The sequence below is a fragment of the Eubalaena glacialis genome, chromosome 4, assembly GCF_028564815.1.
Source record: "Eubalaena glacialis isolate mEubGla1 chromosome 4, mEubGla1.1.hap2.+ XY, whole genome shotgun sequence".
Lineage (NCBI taxonomy): Eukaryota > Metazoa > Chordata > Mammalia > Artiodactyla > Balaenidae > Eubalaena > Eubalaena glacialis.
Genome location: NC_083719.1, coordinates 172,111,321 through 172,131,256, shown reverse-complemented (window position 1 = coordinate 172,131,256; position 19,936 = coordinate 172,111,321). Strand labels below are relative to the sequence as shown.

Genomic DNA, 19,936 nt, shown 5'->3' with positions numbered 1-19,936 from the left:
CCTGATGCTCAGAAGGGATGTGTAACGGCAGCTATGAAAGTCCGCAAACCCCCCAGAAGCCGGAGCTGACACCTTGGGCATCCGATAGAGACGAATCGGGGAGGTGAGTCTTACTTTCTCCAGTCCTCCTCGCTTCTTCAGCGGCCGCGGGCCGGACCTAGAGGAGGGGTTTTGGCTGGAAGGGGGTTGGGCCTGCCAGGGCGCGGGGTGCGGGGTGGTCACACCGGGATTCTGAAATGTAGCGGCCCACTGTGCGCGGCCGCCTTCTTCCTCCGCTCCCCCTCCCAATTCCAGCATTCAGCCTCGGCTCCAGGATCGTCCCTTCCGGGCGTCCCCAAGCCCGGAGTGTGGGCGTCCGAAGGGGCAGAACAGCGAAGAGAGGAGCCCCCAGGCCAACCTTCCCACACCGGCGGCCGTCCAAGGCAGGGCGCACCCGCGCGAGCCCTCCTGCTGACCGTGTTCTCTGCCCCCCCGTTCTGCCACCCGCCTCCAGGCGCGGTCCCAGCTGAGCCTTCGACGCCCCGGCCTCCCGCCCCGCCTCGACGCGCGCCCCCCGCGCGAGCCCGCGGGGAGGCAGGGCAGAGGCGGTGTGGTTGACCCACAAAGCCCCCGGCCGAGCTCCTAGGCCGGGGCGCGAGCGGAGCGGGGCGTGGCAGGGCGGGGCGCGCCGGCCGGGCCGGGCCGGGCCGGGGGTGTCGGATGTCACCCCCAGCGCACACCTCGGCCGGGGGGCGGAGGAGCGAACCACTGAGATGCGGAGACCTCCCCGGTCCTAGAGCGGAGCAGGAAGTGTCCCAGGGGAGGGAGCCGGAGGGCTTCGGCCTTTCCTTTCCTCCGCGTCCGGCGGGCTCCGGAGGCGGTCAGGCCTGCACGGCCCGCCAACTGGGACGCGGCGCGGCGGTGAGTGCGGCCCAGGCGGCCCAGGCTTCTGTGGCCCGCGCGCCCTGCCTCGCTTCCAGGATCCGTGCGGTGAGTCTCCGGGGAGGGGGATAAGACAACACAAATGTTGTTTTTCAGGCGCCTCCATTTGCTACCATTTCTTCCCTCCTAAGCGGAGCCGTGGTTTTCTGGATGAGCAGGAGACGGGGGCTCGGCTAGCCAGGGACAGAGTGGCCTCTGCCGAGAACCCGCCTCAGGAAGCACACCCGGGGGACCGGGCTGGAAGGATGAGGAGCTGCTGCCTCAGACTTCCGCCGCAGGAGGGATTTGAGTTAGACGCAGGGAAGGAGTTCCAGGCTGTGAGGTGAGGAGCTGGGAACTGATTAAAGTGGAGGTGGATGTCTGTATGTGTAGGGAGGGAAAGGGAGAGAGGGAAAAGGGAGAGAGATCTGCAGCGAGGAAAAGCTTGCCCTTTTTCCTGGCATAAAATGCCCATCCCCTCCTCTTTCTGCTGATGCAGCTCTGTTCCTCCGCCTAGAGCTTCTTTAAGCATGCCCCGCCCCCCTGTGGGATCCTCTTGGGACCAGCGTTAATTCATTCATCACACATCATTTCTGAGCCTCCTATGTGCCAGGTGCTAGGGTGACAGGAACACGGCTGTCTGGTTAGGGATGATGGGCAGAGCCTAGAGCCAGATGCCCCAGAGCGGGCATCTGAGTACTGACTGAGGGTGGGGCACAGGTTTGGTGCAGACCTGAGGAACCTAGAGGCCCTGCAGGTGTGTGATGGCTGAGTTCATGGAACGTGGCAAGTGAGTAAGGCTGAGATTGGGTGTCAGATGCAGGAGCAGACACTGGAGGAAATCCGGAGGCGGGGCAAGCTGTAGTGTGTCCAGCCAGATACCCTCAGAGTCCTTTTATGCCAGTCTGTATTTGTTTTTATGTTGGAAAGCAAAGAGGTATAGAGATTTGGGGTTTTCTGATTGCCATTCAGTGGCTTTGTTGTTCTTCTGTGAAGAACACTTGTCTTCCTGTGAAATGGGACTGAGGCCTGCGTTTTGCATGGAACCCTTGGGGGATGGGGACACTGAGCTGTTGAGATTAAGGTGCTGGCATGCTGGGGAGCCTCATAAACTTGGTCAGGAGGGCAAGTGACCATGTCCAAGGATCTCAGAGGCCTTATGGTGGCTGGGGGGGACTGTGTGCGACCCCATGTGCCATTCATTTTCCCTGGGTCCCATAGTTTTGAGTAGTGGCTGCTACTCTCTGATGTCGCTCTGTATGTGTTCACTGGGGAGGTGGAGGGGCCCCTGTGCCCCACCCTGCAGATGTGGAGGCTGTGCCCTGAGTGCCCAACCTCTGTTCTGCCTGAGAAAGGTCTGTGAGGTGTGTGTGGTTTTCTTCATTGTGGTTTGAAGAGAAGAGAAGGCAAGATGGGTGGAGGCCAGGTGGAAGGTCCAGACATCGTTAAATATATGCTAAAGTTTACTATTCAGACTTTAGTGAGTTGGGTGGAGGTTCATCTGAAGGCCCTGATGTTTTTAATTACATAATGTTATTTTTCTGTAAGAAACTCAGGATGTGGCTGCCTCTTTTGACTTTCTCCATCTCTTGTCTGGGGATCTTCTAGGCTGTCTGCTTTATTCCCTGCTTCCCAGTGCATATTCCACTGAGCAAGGCCGATTCTCAGTCTGTGTTGGTCTAGCACTGATCGTCAGACCTAGCCACCAGCAGGATGAATTTCCTGGATCAGCTTTGAAGACTTTTCCTGTGCATGTCTGTCTTTGTCCTTCTAGCTCATTTTGTAAAGGTCTCAAGGGCAAAGACGGTGACTTTGGCTCTGAAGCCTCAAGATAGCGGCCTTCTCAGCTCGTCCATTTCAGGTCCTTTCCAGGAGGACCTGGACACCGAAGGTACCACAGAGCGTTAATTACATCTCTCTCCTGCATGCGGCCCTGTTGGTCTCCTGGGATGCTTGGAACGCCCAGTGCCACGTTGAAATGCCACTGATTTTCTCCTGGACTCCCTGCCTTGTTTGTCCAGTCACCCAGTTAGGGGAATCACAAAATGATGCTTTTGGGAATGGGGTCATTCCTTCTCTCCCTTTGTGTAAGGATCATCCACACTGACACTTCTCACATGTCCCAGGGCTTCTCCCAAGGGCTGGTCTCTGTGGGCTTTTTCACTTTTCCCATCACCACCCCCAAAAAACTACTGCAGGAGACCAGAACATTGAAGCCAGTGATTTCTGTTTGGAAATAGGGTCGTCTTCTGCTGCTGACCCCCATCAAATCCCATCATGCCCACAGCCCTGTGCCCCCGAGTCTTGGCTCCGAAGGAAAGTGAGGAGCCCAGGAAAATGAGGAGCCCACCGGGAGAGAACCCTAGCCCCCAGGGTGAGCTTCCCAGCCCCGAGTCCTCCCGCCGCCTCTTCCGACGTTTCTGCTACCAGGAGGCGGCGGGCCCCCGGGAGGCCCTGCACCGCCTCTGGGACCTGTGCCGGGGCTGGCTGCGGCCTGAAAGGCACACCAAGGAGCAAATTCTGGAGCTGCTGGTGCTGGAGCAGTTTCTGGCCATCCTGCCCCGGGAGATCCAGGGCTGGGTGCGGGCCCAGGAACCTGAGAGTGGTGATCAGGCTGTGGCTGCTGTGGAGGCACTGGAACGAGAGCCGGGGAGACCCTGGCAATGGGTGAGCAGAGGGGGCTGGGCTGGGCTGGCTGGGAGGATGGGAAGGGAGAGGGAGAGAGTGGGGCTGGGCAGCACGTGTGGAAAGGGTGGCCACCTTGTGCTTTGATGGTTTGGTGGGGTCACGCGTCCCCTGGCCAGGGATGAGGAATTCCATCTAGAGCTATGTGCTTCGGTTATACCCACATTGAAGTTTGGTTTCCTAAAAAAGCAGATTCCATTCCCTAAAGGCCCTAATTGGTGGCATGGTTATGTTACCCCCCTTTATAGCCCTGTACAAGGCTGGGACTGAGCTTCTAGTGGTAGAGTCAACAGTCAGCAGGCCCAGGGAGGGAGGGGTTTGCCCAGTCCCTGGCACAGGTGCTGGTCCTCATCTGGCCAGGGACCTCTCCACCGAGCTCTGAAAAGCCCTCTCTGGGATTGCAGCTCAAGCACTGTGAAGACCCCGTGGTGATTGACGATGGGGACAGCCCTCCAGACCAGGAGCAGGAGCGGCTGCCAGCAGAACCCCAGAGTGACCTTGCAAAGAGCCAGGACGCCCAGCCCATGGCCCTGGCTCAGGGCCCCGGGCTTCCAAGCAGACTCTCGGGCCAGCTCAGCGGGGACCCAGGTAGGGAGCCCAAGAGAGTGGGGAAGGGGTATTTGTACCTAGTCCTGTGCACTTGGGAGTAGCTCTTGACATTTTTAGTTCTCTCCTTCCCCCTAAGTAACCTGGAACCATTTTCAGCGTCTGGTTCTTCCCTAGAGCAATTCAATCAGAATCTCATGAGAGTATCCTCTTCATGGGTGCCAGGTCTGCCCAGAGGGACCTCTACTATGGGTAGGTGTTTTTGAGGCTGCATCATCTTGTCTCTTTGAGGGCGCACCTCTGGGCTTTGCTGGTCCGGGGACAGCTGGGCACCGTTGCTGTCCCACTAGGGCCTGTGTGGGGAGCTGAGCATGGCCATGTCCTCTTGTCTCTCCGAACCTCTCTTTCCCCAGCCAAACAACTTCTGCTCTCAGGATTGTTATAATATTGCAAAGAAATATAAAAATGCTTCCTAGGGGATAGGGTGATATCTTCAGGACTTGGAGCATGGATGTTGGCTAGACGTGTCTGAATATCTGTACAAAGTGCACTAATGGCCACAGGCAGGTGGCTTTGGCAGCAGATACACTTGGCTTTGAATCCTCCAGGTATGACCCGGGGCATGCTTCTAAACTCTGCAAGCCTCAGTTTCCTGGTCTGTCCAGTGGAGATAATCTCAATAAAGTGAGTCACATGAAATTTTGGTTTCCCAGTACATATAAAATTTGTGTTTACACTGTAGTCTATTAAGTGTCCATTATGTCCATAAGCATTATGTCTAAAAAATCAATGTACATACTTTAATTGAAAATATTTTATTGCTGACTATCACATGAGCCTTCAGCACGATGAAATCTTTTTGCTGGTGAAGGGTCTTGCCTCCATGCTGATGGCTGCTGACTGATCAGGGTGGTGGTTGCTGAAGGTTGGGGTGACTGGCAATTTCTTAAAATAAGACCACAATGAAGTTTGCCTCATCGATTGAATCGTTCCTTTCATGAACAGTTTCTCTGTAGCATGTAATGCTGTTTTATAGCATTTTACCCACAGAACTTCTTTCCTTTTAAAATTGGAGTCAGTCCTCTCAAACTCTGCCATTGCTTTATCAGCTAAGTTCATATAATATTCTAAATCCTTTGTTGTCATTTCAGTAGTCTTCACAGCATCTTCACCAGGAGTAGATTCCATCTCAAGAAACCACTTTCTTTACTCATCCATAAGAAGCAACTCCTCATCCATTCAAGTTTTATCATGAGATTGTCGCAATTCAGTCTCATCTTCAAGCTCCACTTCCAATTCTGGTTCTCTTTGCTGTTTCCACCACATCTGCAGTTTCTTCCTCCACTCAAGGCTTGAACCTCTCAAAGTTATCCATGAGGATTGGTATCACCTTCTTTCAAACTTCTGTTAATGTTGATATTTTGATCTCTTCCCATGAATGTTCTTTTTTTTTTTCTTTTTTTTCTGGCTGTGCCACGCAGCTTGTGGGATCTTAGTTCCCCAACCAGAGATTGAACCTGGGCCCCGGCAGTGAAAGCACCGAGTCCTAACCAGTGGACTGCCAGGGAATTCCCGTGAATGTTCTTACTGGCATCTAGAACGGTGAATCCTTTCCAGGAGATTTTCAGTTTGCTTTGTCCAGATCCATCAGAAGAATCACTGTGTATGGCAGCTATTGCCATGTGAAACGTATGTCTTAAATGATAAGACTTGAAATTTGAAACTACTCTTTGAACTATGGGCTTCAGAATGGATGTTATGTTAGCAGGCATGAAAACAATGTTAATCTCGTACATCTGATCAGGGAGCTCTTGGGTGACTAGTCAAAAAGCAGTACTATTTTGAAAGGAATCTTTTTTTCTGAGCAGTAGATCTCAACAGTGGGCTTAAAATATTCAGTAAACCATGTTGTAACCAAATGTGCTGTCATCTAGGCTTTGTTCCATTTATAGAGCACAGGCAGAGTAGATTTAGCATAATTCTTAAGGGAAGTTTTAGGAGTTTTGGAATTGTAAATGAGCACTGGTTTCAACTTACAGTCACCAAATGCATTAGCACCTAACAAGAGAGTCAGCCAGACCTTTGAAGCTTTGAAGCCAGGCATTGCCTTCTCTCTAGCAATGATAGTCCTAGGTGGTATCTTCTTCCAATATAAGGCTATTTTGTCTAAACTGAAAGTCTGTTGTGCAGTGTAGCCACCTTCATTTAATGATCTTGGCTAAATCTTCTGGATGACTGGCTGCTTTACCTTGGACTTGTATGTTATGGAGACCGGCTTTTTCCCTTAAACCTCATGAACCAACCTCTGCTAGCTTCAGACTTCTTTTGCAGCTTCCTCACCTCTCTCAGCCTTAATAGATGGAAGAGAACTAGGGCCTTGTTCTGGATTAGGCTTTCGCTTAAGGGAATGTTGTGGCTGGTTTGATCTCTCCAGACCACTAAAACTTTCACCATATCAGCAGTAAGGCTGCTTCGCTTTCTTGTGTGTTCATTGGAGTAGCACTTTTAATTTCAATAACTTTTTGTTTGCATTTGCAGCTTGGCTGTTTGGTGCAAGAGGCCGAGCTTTCAGCCTGTCTCAGCTTTTGACATGCCTTCCTCACTAAGCTTAATTATTTCTGTCTTTTGATTTAAAGTGAGAGGTATGCGGCTCTTCCTTTCATTTGAACACTTAGAGGCTATTGTAGGGTTATTAATTGGCCTAATTTCAGTGTTGTTGTGTCTCACAGAATAGAGAGGCCCGAGGAGAGGGAGAGAAATGTGGGAGCCATTGGAACACACACAACATTTATCAGTTAAGTTTGTTGTCTTATATGGGCATGGTTTACGGCACCCCAAAACAATTACAATAGTAACATTAAAGATCACTGATCACAGATCACCGTAACAAATACAATAATGGAAAAGTTTGAAATATTATAAGAATTACCAAAATGTGACACAGAAACATGAAGTGACCAAATGCTGCTGGGAAAATGGTGCCTCTAGGTTTGTTTGATGCAAGGTTGCCACAAACCTTCAGTTTTTAAAAAAAGTAATGTCTGCAGAGTGCAATAAAATGAGGTAAGCCTGGATACCCATAAAATACTGAACAGGGGGCCTGAGCTGCCCATGATTTGTTTTTTTTGCTGCGCCGTGCAGCATGCGGGATCTTAGTTCCCTGACCAGGGATCAAACTCGTACCCCCTGCAGTGGAATCATGGAGTCCTAACCACTGGACAACCAGGAAATTCCTGCCCATGATTTCTAGTTGAAGTAATTAATCATCATGGAAAGAAGTGGTGCTCTCAGCTTGAAGGAAGTGACCTGTAGGGTGTGAGGGTTAGTTTGGACAGACTTGTGCTACAGTTGTGCTACAGTTATAGATGGAAAAAGAAAGTATGAGGAGACCAGGAATGCGTTCTTATGATTCACAGAAGTTGTCCTTGTCATTGTAATAAGGTTTTCAGTTTTAAAAAGTTATATATTACATTTCTTTACATGTGAAACTATACTGATTTCTGTACAAATCTAATTAACTCTCCAGCCTCTCCTTGGTTAAAAGTCAAGACAGATGTGCTAGTTTGTTTGGGCTGCCATAATAAAGTCCCACAGACTGGGCAGCTTAAACAACAGAAATGTATTGTCCCACAGTTCTGAAGGCTGGAAGTCCTAGATCAAGGTATCAGCAGAGTTGGTTTCTCCTAAGACCTGATTCTCCTTGGCTTCTAGACAGCCATCTTCTCCCTGTTTGCTCACGTGGTCTTCCCTCTGTGTGTCTGTGTCCTAATCTCCTCTTATTATAAGAGCATCAGGCATATTGGATTAGGGCTCACCCCAGTTACCTCATTGTAATTTCATTATCTCTTGAAAAGCCCTATGTCCAAATCTAGTCCCATTCTGAGGTACAGGGGGTTGGGACTTCAACATATGAATTTGGCAGGGATGCAATTCAGCCCATAACCACAGGCTTGAGAAACAACCATTTGCCCAAATAAACAATGCATGTGCAAGCAGCCTGGGTTATGCAGGTTGATGGTGGCCATGACAGGACCCTCAGGAGGAGGAGGTGCTTCAGGAACTGTAGCAGCCTACTCACTTCCTGGTGAAGTTCTGAGATAATCCAGCTACCATGGATGGGCTTTGGGTCAAAAGGGTCAGCACTTCCGTTTCCTTGAGCAATAATGAATGGACAAAGTAGGCATGATGAGACTTAGCTCTTAAGAACACCTTAAACGTTCAGGTGATTTATCATTGGGAAGCACTTCCAGTAAAAGCCATATAGTTCCTAATCTTGAAGCTTTTCCCCAAAATATAGATTTTGTTTAGAGGCTGAAAGCTGTCCAAAGTAATCTTAAAGTGTCGATGTGCTCATTTATCATGCTGAAAGATAGGGTAGGGCTGTGTATTATACCCCAGAAGGTGGTAGGTGTGAGAGCAGAATTAAAACATGCCTTCCTCAAATCCATGCCCACCTAGCCTGAGCTTCTGGCAGCAGAGTGGTGAGGCTGCCTTCCATGGGGAATTCTCCTCACACACCCCCACCCAGATGTCACTGCTGGCTGAGCTGGCTCCTGTCTCAGGCTGTTGTTCCAAAGAGCCACACCTGCCCCTGCTGTTTGCCGAAAGCCTCATGTCCCAGGTGTGAAAGGTGAGGAACACTGGCTTCTAATGTTAGCTTTGACACTGATTTCACATTATGAGCTGCGGTTAACCTCCCGGATTTTCTCCAAACTGAGAGATGATAGTGCAGCTTATTCTGTGAAAGGAGTACCTTTTGAAACACAAGCTCATTTTGACATGGCTGCACCGTGGGCCAGGTATGTGGCTCACTTCTTGCAGAAGCCTGGGTGTGTGCTGGTCAGGGGAGAGAAATCACATGAGAATGTAGCAGAGGCCCTTGGTAGCCCAAGATAAGGGAGAGTGAGATGATCCCAGTACTACACTGTGTACACATTTTGAGTGATGGTGGTTGGGCACTGTGGGAAGTGCTCTTCCAGGAGCATCTGATAGAGATAATAGTCTTTCTTAAAGAGCTTTGCAATTTATAAACTTATAAATGTATAAATTTGTATGACACTGGAGTCCGACGATAATCTTAATTGCTAACAGCTCTTACTGACCCCATTTACTCCATGGAGCTTCATTTCCCTTGTATTGTGGATGATACAGCTAAGGTCCCTGGACCTGCAGGGAGTCACATAGCTAGTTGGTGGCAGAGCCAACTGGAACCCAGGCATTCCCTGTTAATGCCCCCACTGACATGTCTGAAAGCAAAGTGACAGAAATCTTTATTTTGCAAGTTTTTTTTTTTTTTAAACTTAAATTATTTATTTATTTATTGGCTATGTTGGGTCTTTGTTGCTGCGCGCGGTCTTTCTCTAGTTGCAGCGAGCGGGGGCTACTCTTCGTCGTGATTTGCGGTGGCTTCTCTTATTGCGGAGCACAGGCTCTAGGTGCGCGGGCTCGGTAGTCGCGGCGTGTGGGCCCTAGGCGCGCGGGCTTCAGTAGCTGTGGCTCACGGGCTCTAGAGTGCAGGCTCAGTAGTCGTGGTGCACGGGCTTAGTTGCCCCGCAGCATGTGGGATCTTCCTGGACCAGGGATCGAACCGTGTCCCCTGCATTGGCAGGCGGATTCTTAACCACTGCACCACCAGGGAAGTCCCGCAGGTGCTTTTTATGTGCATCATCTGGTAATCCTCTTTCTACAGGTGAAAAAAGAGACCCAGGATTTTATGAGCTATCCATTTCTGATCTCTTTCAGTCCTGCAAGACACTTCCCTTCTTCAGGAAGCGAGTTTGAGGGACGCACAGCAGGTGACTGCCCTCCAGCTGCCCCCGGTGAGTGATTTCTTCAAGGGTCTTTGAGAACCCCATATTTGCCTCTCTGTAAGCTGCATGGCAGCTTTTCCAGGACCCCAGCCAGCTTGCTGTCTGCCCCACAGGTTGTTCAGCCCTAGCAGAGAAAAACTAATACAGGAAGGGCGTGAGTTTGTAAGATGCTCTTTTGCATCCCTCCTGCCTGTGTAGTCCTGGCTGTTCACCATGCTGGCTGTTTGTCACCTTTGGGAGCCTTTGTGCAGACAATGATGGTGGAAAACAAATGCCCTGGAGTCCTCATCTGTTGTCCTCTTGGCATCTTAGAGTTCCTTTCCTGTGAAAAAAGAGAGACCTCTTCACTCTTTTACTTCATAGGGTATTTTTTTAATTTAATAATAATCATGGTAATAACTATTTCAGAAATATTAGGAGATGGAGGAAAAAAGCACAGATTATTTCAGCACCGTCACACAACCGTGCAGTGAGTTGTTAGGGAATCTCCTCTGCATTTTCCCCTTCCATGTTCCCTCACGAGGCTTACTTTCTCAGGTGTCCTCACAGGATAGGGGCTGGTGTTGGTCTGGCAGGTGCTGTCACCTGCCTCTTTTCAGCCCAGTTTCTGCCTTCGACCTTGGTTTCCCACCATACCCCTTCATTTTTATTTCTAACGCTTTCCATTGGCTGGCATAAAATTTAGTTACTGTACCACAGAGTCATCTCCTCCCACAAGAATGGGCTGTGTGAAGGTATGGACTTTGTTTTGTTTCTGGTTCCCTGGCAGCTGAAAGACTGAAGGACAGTAGATGCACAGGAAACACATCTCAAGTTTGCCATCCGCACAGTGCATTCGATAAGACTTTAAACTTGGGGAGTGGAGAGGGCTCAGGATAGGAAGGAATTAACCAGGGTACATGGGATGGGGTGTCTCTATTCCCTCAGCGCTGTACTTATGCGCCCTAGTGCTCAGCACACGTGTTTCAGCATCTACTATGTACTGTGATAGTTGTTGAACACAAATGACCCAAAGGAGATGAAACTCATATTTCTTATTAAAACTTGATACCTTTGACCGGTATGACACACAAGGAGATACTGTGAATTTAATATCTAATGAGCTTTGGTATTCATCTTGTGAAAGGAAAATATAGATTTTGATAAATCAATGCTGTTTTATCACTCTATTGAGGATAGTTTCTGCCTAGTGCACTAGAAATCACCACTGTGAAGGTCTTTTTTTTTTTTTTTTTTTTTAGTTTTTTAAAAAAATTCATTTGTGGTAGAATGTGCATAACATAAAATTTAGTATCTTAACCATTTCTAATGTACAGTAGTGTTTTTAAGTGTTCAGTAATGTTAAACATATTCACATTGTTGTATAGCCCATCTCCAGCATTTTTTCATTTTCCCAAGTTGAAATTCCTCACAAATTAAGTATTTAATTCCCTCCATTCCCTCATATCCCCAGCCTCTTGAAACCACCATTCTACTTTTTCTATGATTTGACTACGCTAGATAGCTCATATAAGTGGAATCCCACGGTATTTGTCTTTTTCTGACTGACTTATTTCATCTAGCATAATGTCCTCAAGGTTCATCCATGACGTAACATGTGTCAGAATCTCCTTCCTTTTTAAGGCCGAATAATATTCCATGGTATGTATGTAATGCATTTTGTTTATCTGTTCATTCATTGATGGACACACCTTTTGGCTGTTATAAATAGTGCTGCTATGATCATGGGTGCACATAAAGTTTATATATTTTTTATTTTTTTACACAATTGTAGATTCATATGTAGTTGTAAGAAATAACAAGAGATCCCTTGTACTTTTACACTAAATGGTAACATCTTGTAAAAATGTAATACAGTATCACAACTAGCATATTGACATTGATACAAATAGGATACAGATCATTTGCTTCACTGGAGGATCCTTCATGTTGCCTTTTATAGCCAAACCCACTTCTCTTTTACCCCATGCTCTCATCCTTCTCTGACAACCGCTAATCTGTTTTACATCTCTGTAATGTTGTCATCTCAAAAAAATTATATAAATGGATTTATACAATATGTAACATTTGGGAATTGACTGTCAGCATAATTCTGTGGAGCTTCAGCCAGGGTTTTACATGTATCAGTAGTCCATTCCTTTTTTAGTGCCGAGTAGAATTCCTTGGTATGGATATAGCACAGTTTGTTTAACCCATTACCTGTTGAAGGACATCTAGGTTGTTTCCAGTTTGGGGCCATTTTGCATAAAGCTGCTGTAAACATTTGTGTACAGGTTTTGTGTGAACATCAATCTTCATTTCTTTGGGGTAAATGTGCAGGCATTCAGTTGTTGGGTTGAATGGCAAGTGCATATTTAGTTTTTCAGGGAACTACTACATCCTTTTCCAGAGTGACTGTACCATTTTGCATTCCTATGAACAATGTATGACTGATCTACATTTTTCACATTCTCCCACCATTTGTTGTCACTTTTTAAATTTTAGCCATTCTGATAAGTGATATCTCATTATGGTTTAAATTTGCATTTCCCTAGTGACTAATAATGTTGTACATCTTTTCATGTGCTTATCTGCCATCTGAATATCCTCTTATGTGAAATGTTTCTTCATGACTTTTGCCTGTGTTCTAATTGGACCATTTACTTTTTCACTGTTGTTTCAAGAGCTCAGTATATATTCTAGATACTTTTCCTTTGTTGGATATGTGTTTTGCACATATATCCTCTCACTCTGGAACTTGTCTTTCCATCCCTTTAACAGAGTTTTTAGCAGAGCAAAAGTGTTAAATTTGGATTAAGTCCAGATTGTGAGTTTTTCCTTTTAAGGATCATGCTTTTGGTGTAAAGTCTAAGAACTCTTTGCTTAGTCTTAGATCCCAAAGATTTTCTCCTGTTTTTTCCTAAAAGTTAAATAGTTAACGCATTTTACATTTAAGTCCATGATATATTTAATCCATGATCTGTGATCCATTTACATTTTAAGTCCATGATCTCTAAGTTTTGTATAAGGTGTGAGACTTAGGTCAAGGTTCATATTTTTTGCCGGTGGACGTCCAGTTGCTCCAGCACCATTTGTTGAAAACGTTGTCTTTCCCCCACTGAATTGCTTTTGCTCCTTTATCAAAAATCCGTTGAGCATATTTGTGTGGGTCTTTTCCCAGGTTCTCTGTTCTGTTTCCTTGATCTATTTGTCTCTCTCTCTACTAATAGTACATAATTTTGAGTACTGTACCTATGTACTAAGTCTTGAAATTAGGTAGATTGATTCCTCCTTTTTTATTTTTTTAATTTTTTTATTTTTTTAACTATTTATTTTTATTTATTTATTTTTGGCTGTGTTGGGTCTTCGTTTTCTGTGCGAGGGCCTTCTCCAATTGCGGCAAGCGGGGGCCGCTCTTCATCGCGGTGCGCGGGCCGCTCTTCATCGCGGTGCGCGGGCCTCTCACCATCGCGGCCTCTCTTGCTGCGGAGCACAGGCTCCAGACGCGCAGGCTCAGCAGTTGTGGCTCACGGGCCCAGTTGTTCCGCGGCATGTGGGATCCTCCCAGACCAGCACTCGAACCCGCGTCCCCTGCATTGGCAGGCAGACTCCCAACCACTGCGCCACCAGGGAAGCCCCGTCCTTTTTTATTTTTTTTTTCTCAAAATTATTTTAGCTATTTTAGTCCCTTTGCCTTTCTCTGTGAATTTTAGAATAATCTTGTCCATATCTATAAAGGGTCTTGCTGAGATTTTGATAGGAATTTTGTTAAACCTGTATATCAATTTGGGGAGCATTGACATTTTTATCATCTGAATCTTTCAATCTGTGAATGCAGAATGCTTCTCCATTTACTTATTTTTTTTGATTTCTTTCATCACTGTTATGTAGTTCTTAGCATATAAATTTTGTTTGTGTTTTGTTAGATTTATACGTAGGTACTTCATTTTTTGAGCAATTATAAATTATATTTTTAATTTTGATGATAACACATCCATTTATAGTATAAGAAACACAATTGATTTTTGTATGTTTATTTTGTATTCTGTGACCTTGATGGATTCATACATCAGTTTAAGGAGGGTTTTGGGCTTTTATTTTATTTTAAACAGTTCCTGGATTTTCTGTGTAGACAATCATGTCATCTGCAAATAAAGGCAGTTTTCTTTCTTTCTTTCCAGTTGTTATGCTTTTATTTCCTTTCCTTGCCTCATCCCACTGGCTAGAATTCCCAGCACAATGTTGAATAGCAGCAGCGGGGACAGACATCCATCCTTGCCTTGTTCCCGATATTAGGGGGAATGCATTCAGTCTGTCACAATTAAGTATAATGTTAGCTGTAAATTTTAAATAAATTATGAAGTTGAGTAAGTTTCTTAATTCCTGTTTTTCTGGAGTTTTTATTATGTGTGATTGTTGAATTTGTCAAAACCTTTTCTACTTCAGTTGATATGATTATGTGAATTTTCTTTAGGCTGTTAATATTATGGATTATATTGATTGACTTTTGAATATTGAACCAGCCTTGCTTCCCTGGAATAAACGCCTTCTTGTCATGGTATAAAATTCTATTTATATATTGCTGAATTTTATTAGCTATTATTTTGTTAAGGATTTTTATATCTATGTTGATGAGAGATACCTGTCAGTGGTTTTTGTTTGTTTTCTTTACTGTCTTTGCCTAGTTTTGTTCAGGGTAATACTAGCTTCAGAAGATGAATTGGGAAGTGTCCCCTCTTGTTTTCTAAAAGAGATTGTATAGAATTAGTGTTCATTCTTTGAACATTTGGTTGGATACTCTAGTGAAACTATAAGAACCTGAAGGTTTGAGGGTGGGGTGGGTTGTGTGTGATATTTTAATTATATATTAAACTTCCTTAGTGGTTATAGGGCTATTTATACTATCTGTTTCATAGTGGATGAGTTGTGGTAGTATGTATTTTTCAAAGAATTGTTTCATTTCATCTAAGTTGTTAAATTTTTGTGTGTGGAGTGATTTGTAGTTTTCCTTTATCATTCTTTCTGTTATCAGCAGGGTCTGTGATATCCCTGTTTCATTCCTGATATTAAAAATTTGTGCCTTTATTTTTCTTTGTCAATCATTTCAGGGGGTTTAAATTTTATTGATATTTTCAAAGAACTAGCTCTTTAGTTCATTGATTTTTCTCTATTATTTTTCTGTTTTCGATTTCATTGATTTCTGCTCTCATATTATTTTCTTCATTTAGCATGTTTGGGTTTGTTTTACTATTCCCTTTCTGGGTTCTTGAGGTGGGAGCTTAGATAATTGATTTGAGACTCAAATGTAAGCATTTCTGATGTAAGCATTTCAGTGCTATAAATTTCCCTGCTTTAGCTACCTACTGCTTTAACAGGGTCCCACAGATTTTAATACAATGTATTTTTGTTTTCAGTCACTTCAATGTATTCTTAAATTTCCCTTGAGACTTCTTCTTCATCACACTTTAGAAGTGTGGTGTTAAATTTCCAAGGGTTTGGAGATTTTCCTGTTACCTTTCTATTATTGATTTCTATCTAGTTCGATTCCATTGTTTTCAGAGAACACACTGTATTATTTCAACTCCTTCAAATTTGTTGGGAGTTTCTCGTCTCCTTCCAGGATTTCGATGACCCAGTGTATGGTCTGTCTTGGTATATATTCTGTGGCCATTTGAATAACAAAACATTTTGCTGTTGTCTAGTGAAGTGTTCTATAAATGTTGATTGGCTCCTATTTGTTGATGGTGCTATTGAGTTTTTTTGTATCCTTGCTTATTTTCTAATTGATTGTTGTATTAGTTTTTGAGAGAGGGATGTCGAAGTCTCCAACTATATAGTAGCTGATTTGTCAGCTATAGTAGCTGATTTGCCTATTTCTCTTTTCTGTTCTGTCAGTTTTTGCTTCACATATTTTGCAGCTCTTTTGTTTGATACATACACACTTAGGATTGCTATGCCTTCTTGTTGGATTGACCCTTTTATTATTATATATAATGTCCCCCTCTCTCTGATAATTTTCTTTATTCTGACGTACCTTATCTGGTATGAATGTAGCTACTCTTTCTTTTGATTAATAATTGCATAAAGGACTTCCCTGGTGGCACAGTGGTTGAGAGTCCGCCTGCCAATGCAGGGGACACGGGTTCGAGCCCTGGTCTGGGAAGATCTCACATGCCGCGGAGCGACTGGGCCCGTGAGCCACAATTACCGAGCCTGCGCATCTGGAGCCTGTGCTCCGCAACAAGAGAGGCCGCGATGGTGAGAGGCCCGCGCACCGCGATGAAGAGTGGCCCCCACTTGCCACAACTAGAGAGGGCCCTCACACAGAAGCGAAGACCCAACACAGCCAAAAATAAATTAATTAATTAATTAATTTTAAAAAATGTACTTAAAATAATAATAATAATAATTGCATATTAAATATTTTCCACCCTTTCACTTCCAACCAGTCTGTATCATTAGGTTTGAAGTGAGCTTCTTTTAGATAGCATATAGTTGGGTCATGTTTTTTAATCCATTCTGCCAATCACTGTGTTTTAACTGATGTACATAGACCATTTGTATTTAATGTAATTATTGGCATGTTAGGGCTTAAGTCTGTTCTGGTTTTTTTTCTATTTGTTCTGTTTTTTGTTCATTTTCTTTTTCTTGACTTCCTGTGGGTTACTTGAACATTTCGAAGAATTCCATTTCTGTTTGCCTAGTGCATTGTCAAGTGTATATCTTTATATTGTTAAAAAAAATATTCAATGCCACTTGTTACAGATGGTAAGGCAGACCTTATTCAGGACCATCTCGACAGGTATAGGGACCACTGTAACGGAATTTTACAGTGGAGGAGAGAGGTGGGGCTTAATTCCAAATACAGCATGGGCAAATGGGAACTTATAGCTTATAGCCAAGGAGCAGGGTGGGGTCAGTGGATGGAAAATTGCTAAGAGAAAGCATCAGGGATAGAAGGGATTCTGGCTAGACCAACCTAACAGGATTCTTGCTGCAGACAGGCCAGGGTGACCAGACATCACCTAGGATGAGGAAGCCAATCAGATGTGGAAGACAGGACGTTCTGGTTAAACTGACTTATGCTGAAATTGAGTTTTACAAGGAAGTGCACAGATGGGCCCAGGTTCAGGAGCCTGACTAAAGTTTGGTCAAGCAAAGAATCTTTGTCAATATAGCTTTTTAGTGATTGTGTTGCAGGAAAAATGGGGCACGAGAGGATTGTCATGTCCCAGGTCTTGGGGGAGTTCCTGGGACAGCCACTAAGTGAGGGTCCTTGGCTTCGCACAGGAAAGAATTCAAGAGCGAGCCATAGTAGTGTGAAAGGGGTTTATTTAGAGAGATACACACTCCGCAGACAGTGTAGGCCTTCTCAGAAGGCAAGAGGCGGCACTGAAATATGGGGTGGTTAGTTTTTATGGGGTGGGTAATTTCACAGGCTAACGAGTGGGAGGATTATTCCAGTTATTTTGGGGAAGGGACAGAGATTTCCAGGAATTGCGCCACCGCCCATATTTTGGCCTTTTATGGTTGGCCTCAGAACTGTTATGGTGCCTGTGGGTGTGTCATTTAGCATATGCTGATGTATTACAAGGAGCATATAATGAGGCTCAAGGTCCACTGGAAGTCGAGTCTTCCACCATCTTGGGCCTAGTAGGTTCTAACCGGTTTTTGTGGTATCCTGTTCTCCTTAATGGTTGTGTAATTTTTTTAATGGTTGTGCCCTGCCCCCTTCCTTCCTGTCTCAGTTGCTCTAGGTATTAAATATACATAACTTATCACAACACTTTACATCCCTTCCCCCTCCTCCTTTTATAATACAATTGATTTAAATAGTTTCTCTGCATACATTTAGAACCACGTCAGACATTTACAACCATGTCAGACAATGTTATAACTGGTGCTTCAACTATCAAATATTTATTTAGAAAACTTAAAAAGGAGAAGGACAGCCTATCGCCTTTGCTCATATTTTGACTTAACTTTTTCCTTTCTTCCTTTCTTATGTTCCATAGTTCCTTCTTTTATTGTTTCCTTTCTGTTTAGAGAATTTTCTTTAGCCATTCTTCTAGGATAAGTCTGCTGGTGGCAAATGTACCTTTTTTTTTTTTTGGCTGCATTGGGTCTTCATTGCTGTGCACGGGTTTTCTCTAGTTGCCTCGAGCGGGGGCTGCTCTTCGTTGTGGTGCGTGGGCTTCTCATTGCGGTGGCTTCTCTTGTTGCGGAGCACGGGCTCTAGGCATTCGGGCTTCAGTAGTTGTGGCACGCGGGCCCCAGAGCGCAGGCTCAGTAGCTGTGGCGCACGGGCTTAGTTGCTCCGCGGCATGTGGGATCTTCCCAGACCAGGGATCGAACCCGTGTCCCCTGCATTGGCAGGTGGATTCCTAACCACTGTGCCATCAGGGAAGTCCACAAATGTACCTTTTTTTAATTCATTTGAAAATGTCTTGGGCTTCTGAGGGGGGTTGGGAGTTCCAGCTCCCGATGTGGTCTCCACTGATACAGTGTGTGTTGGGGTGGTGTGGGGGAAGGACTGTTATTAGTCAGCAGGGATGGAAGTCCCAGCTCTCTGCTTGGCCTTGGCCTTCTCTGAGACCACCAGTGGAGGTGTTGGGGCACTTCATTGCAGCCTGGTGAGGGTGGAAGTCTAGGCTCCCACTCATTCTCTGCTAGCATGAGCGAGGTTGGGGGCCATGTTTTTTTGTGGTGCTTGGCTGGACTAGAGCGGTTATTGTCTGTCTAGCTACTTTCCTGGTCCTGTGAGACCAGGCTGAGAGAACAGGCTTTTGTTAGGGTTGTATTTTTATCTGTGCCTGTTGGTATTTTGGGGTCACTTGCTCCTTCAGCTTCAAGTTTTGATATATGAGGCAGAAAGAAAAACCAGGGTACTCACCACTCTCTGTTGTTCCTCACTGTGTTGTCTGAGGTCCCTAGCTGGTGTGCCTTCCTCTCTCCACCTTTCAGAGAGAGTTTGCTGTGTTTTTTTAATATATAATTTCCTGGGGTTTTAGTCATACTTAGTGGGGGGAATTAAAGGAACGTATGTCTGCTCCATCTTCGAGAAGGCAGCAGAAGTCTCCTCTGAAAATTTAATTTTAAATGGACATATTTATTTCCCCCACCCATTCTTGTTATAAAAATTGGCAAGATTTAGAAAGTGAAAGGATATTACATGTTTCCAGTTATCTGAGAAGATCTCTGAGTGTTGTGATGAACTTCCTTCTTTTCTCTGCTGTTTTATTTGTGCCTTTCTGGGATCATGCTGTATTGAGTCCTGTTTTTATGCTTTGTCTCCCGTGTGTATGTAAGCATTTCTCCATATGATATAAAAGCTCCCTGGGTATCCTGCTAAGTGGCTGTGTCAGATTGTCAGTGATTGGAGCATCATTGATCCATTTACCAGGCCCTGGGACTTGGGTTTGCTTACATGATGCCATGAGCATCTGTGCCCACTGTCTTTTGTTCCTGTTGCAGTTTGGGGTAGATTCACAGACACCTATCCAAGGCTTACAGGGGAAAAAATCCATATCTATTTTGAAAAATACGTAACTGCCAGTTTTTTCTTCAGAATCTTCAGAACCAGACACCTCTGCAGTGCTGTCTTAGAGCACTGACTTCTTTCATATTTCACCAATACTGACAGTTACCATCTTTTTCTCATTAAGAGACTTGTCAGGGAGGAAAAAAACTTTTTCTTCTACTCTCTAAGGTTAAGTGGCTGGGGAACTGCAAATTGAACTGATAAAAGACAGATTAACAGGTGAAAAATATTTATTGTATATGGCTATGGGATGCCTCACAGAAATGAAAGGAAAATTAGAAGGCAGTCAGACCCAGAGAATTATACCATTTTAACTACAGGCAATACGTTTATGGAGAAATGACAAGACAAAGAGGATTTTGAGCTTCAAGGGCTGGTAAATTGTGGGAAGGTAGTTATATGTGGAAACTAATGGAAGATAAAGGTTATTTAGTTAAATTTGTTATGCTGTCTCTGGGCTGATGAAGAGTCTAGG

At 45.0% G+C, this 19,936-nt stretch overlaps 1 protein-coding gene across 2 annotated transcripts in view; it reads left to right on the top strand.

Annotated features, from left to right (window-relative positions):
* The first annotated feature begins 817 nt into the window (after positions 1 to 817).
* Positions 818 to 19,936, top strand: part of ZNF496 (zinc finger protein 496) — a 39,148-nt gene continuing 20,029 nt past the window's right edge. For both annotated transcript variants that reach the window (XM_061190146.1, XM_061190145.1), the window contains exons 1-6: positions 818 to 900; positions 1,018 to 1,243; positions 2,675 to 2,791; positions 3,141 to 3,567; positions 3,990 to 4,173; positions 9,874 to 9,950. In XM_061190146.1, the coding sequence (XP_061046129.1) occupies positions 3,178 to 3,567; positions 3,990 to 4,173; positions 9,874 to 9,950 (651 nt within the window). In that variant the 5' untranslated portion in view covers positions 818 to 900; positions 1,018 to 1,243; positions 2,675 to 2,791; positions 3,141 to 3,177. The remainder of the gene's footprint in view (positions 901 to 1,017; positions 1,244 to 2,674; positions 2,792 to 3,140; positions 3,568 to 3,989; positions 4,174 to 9,873; positions 9,951 to 19,936) is intronic.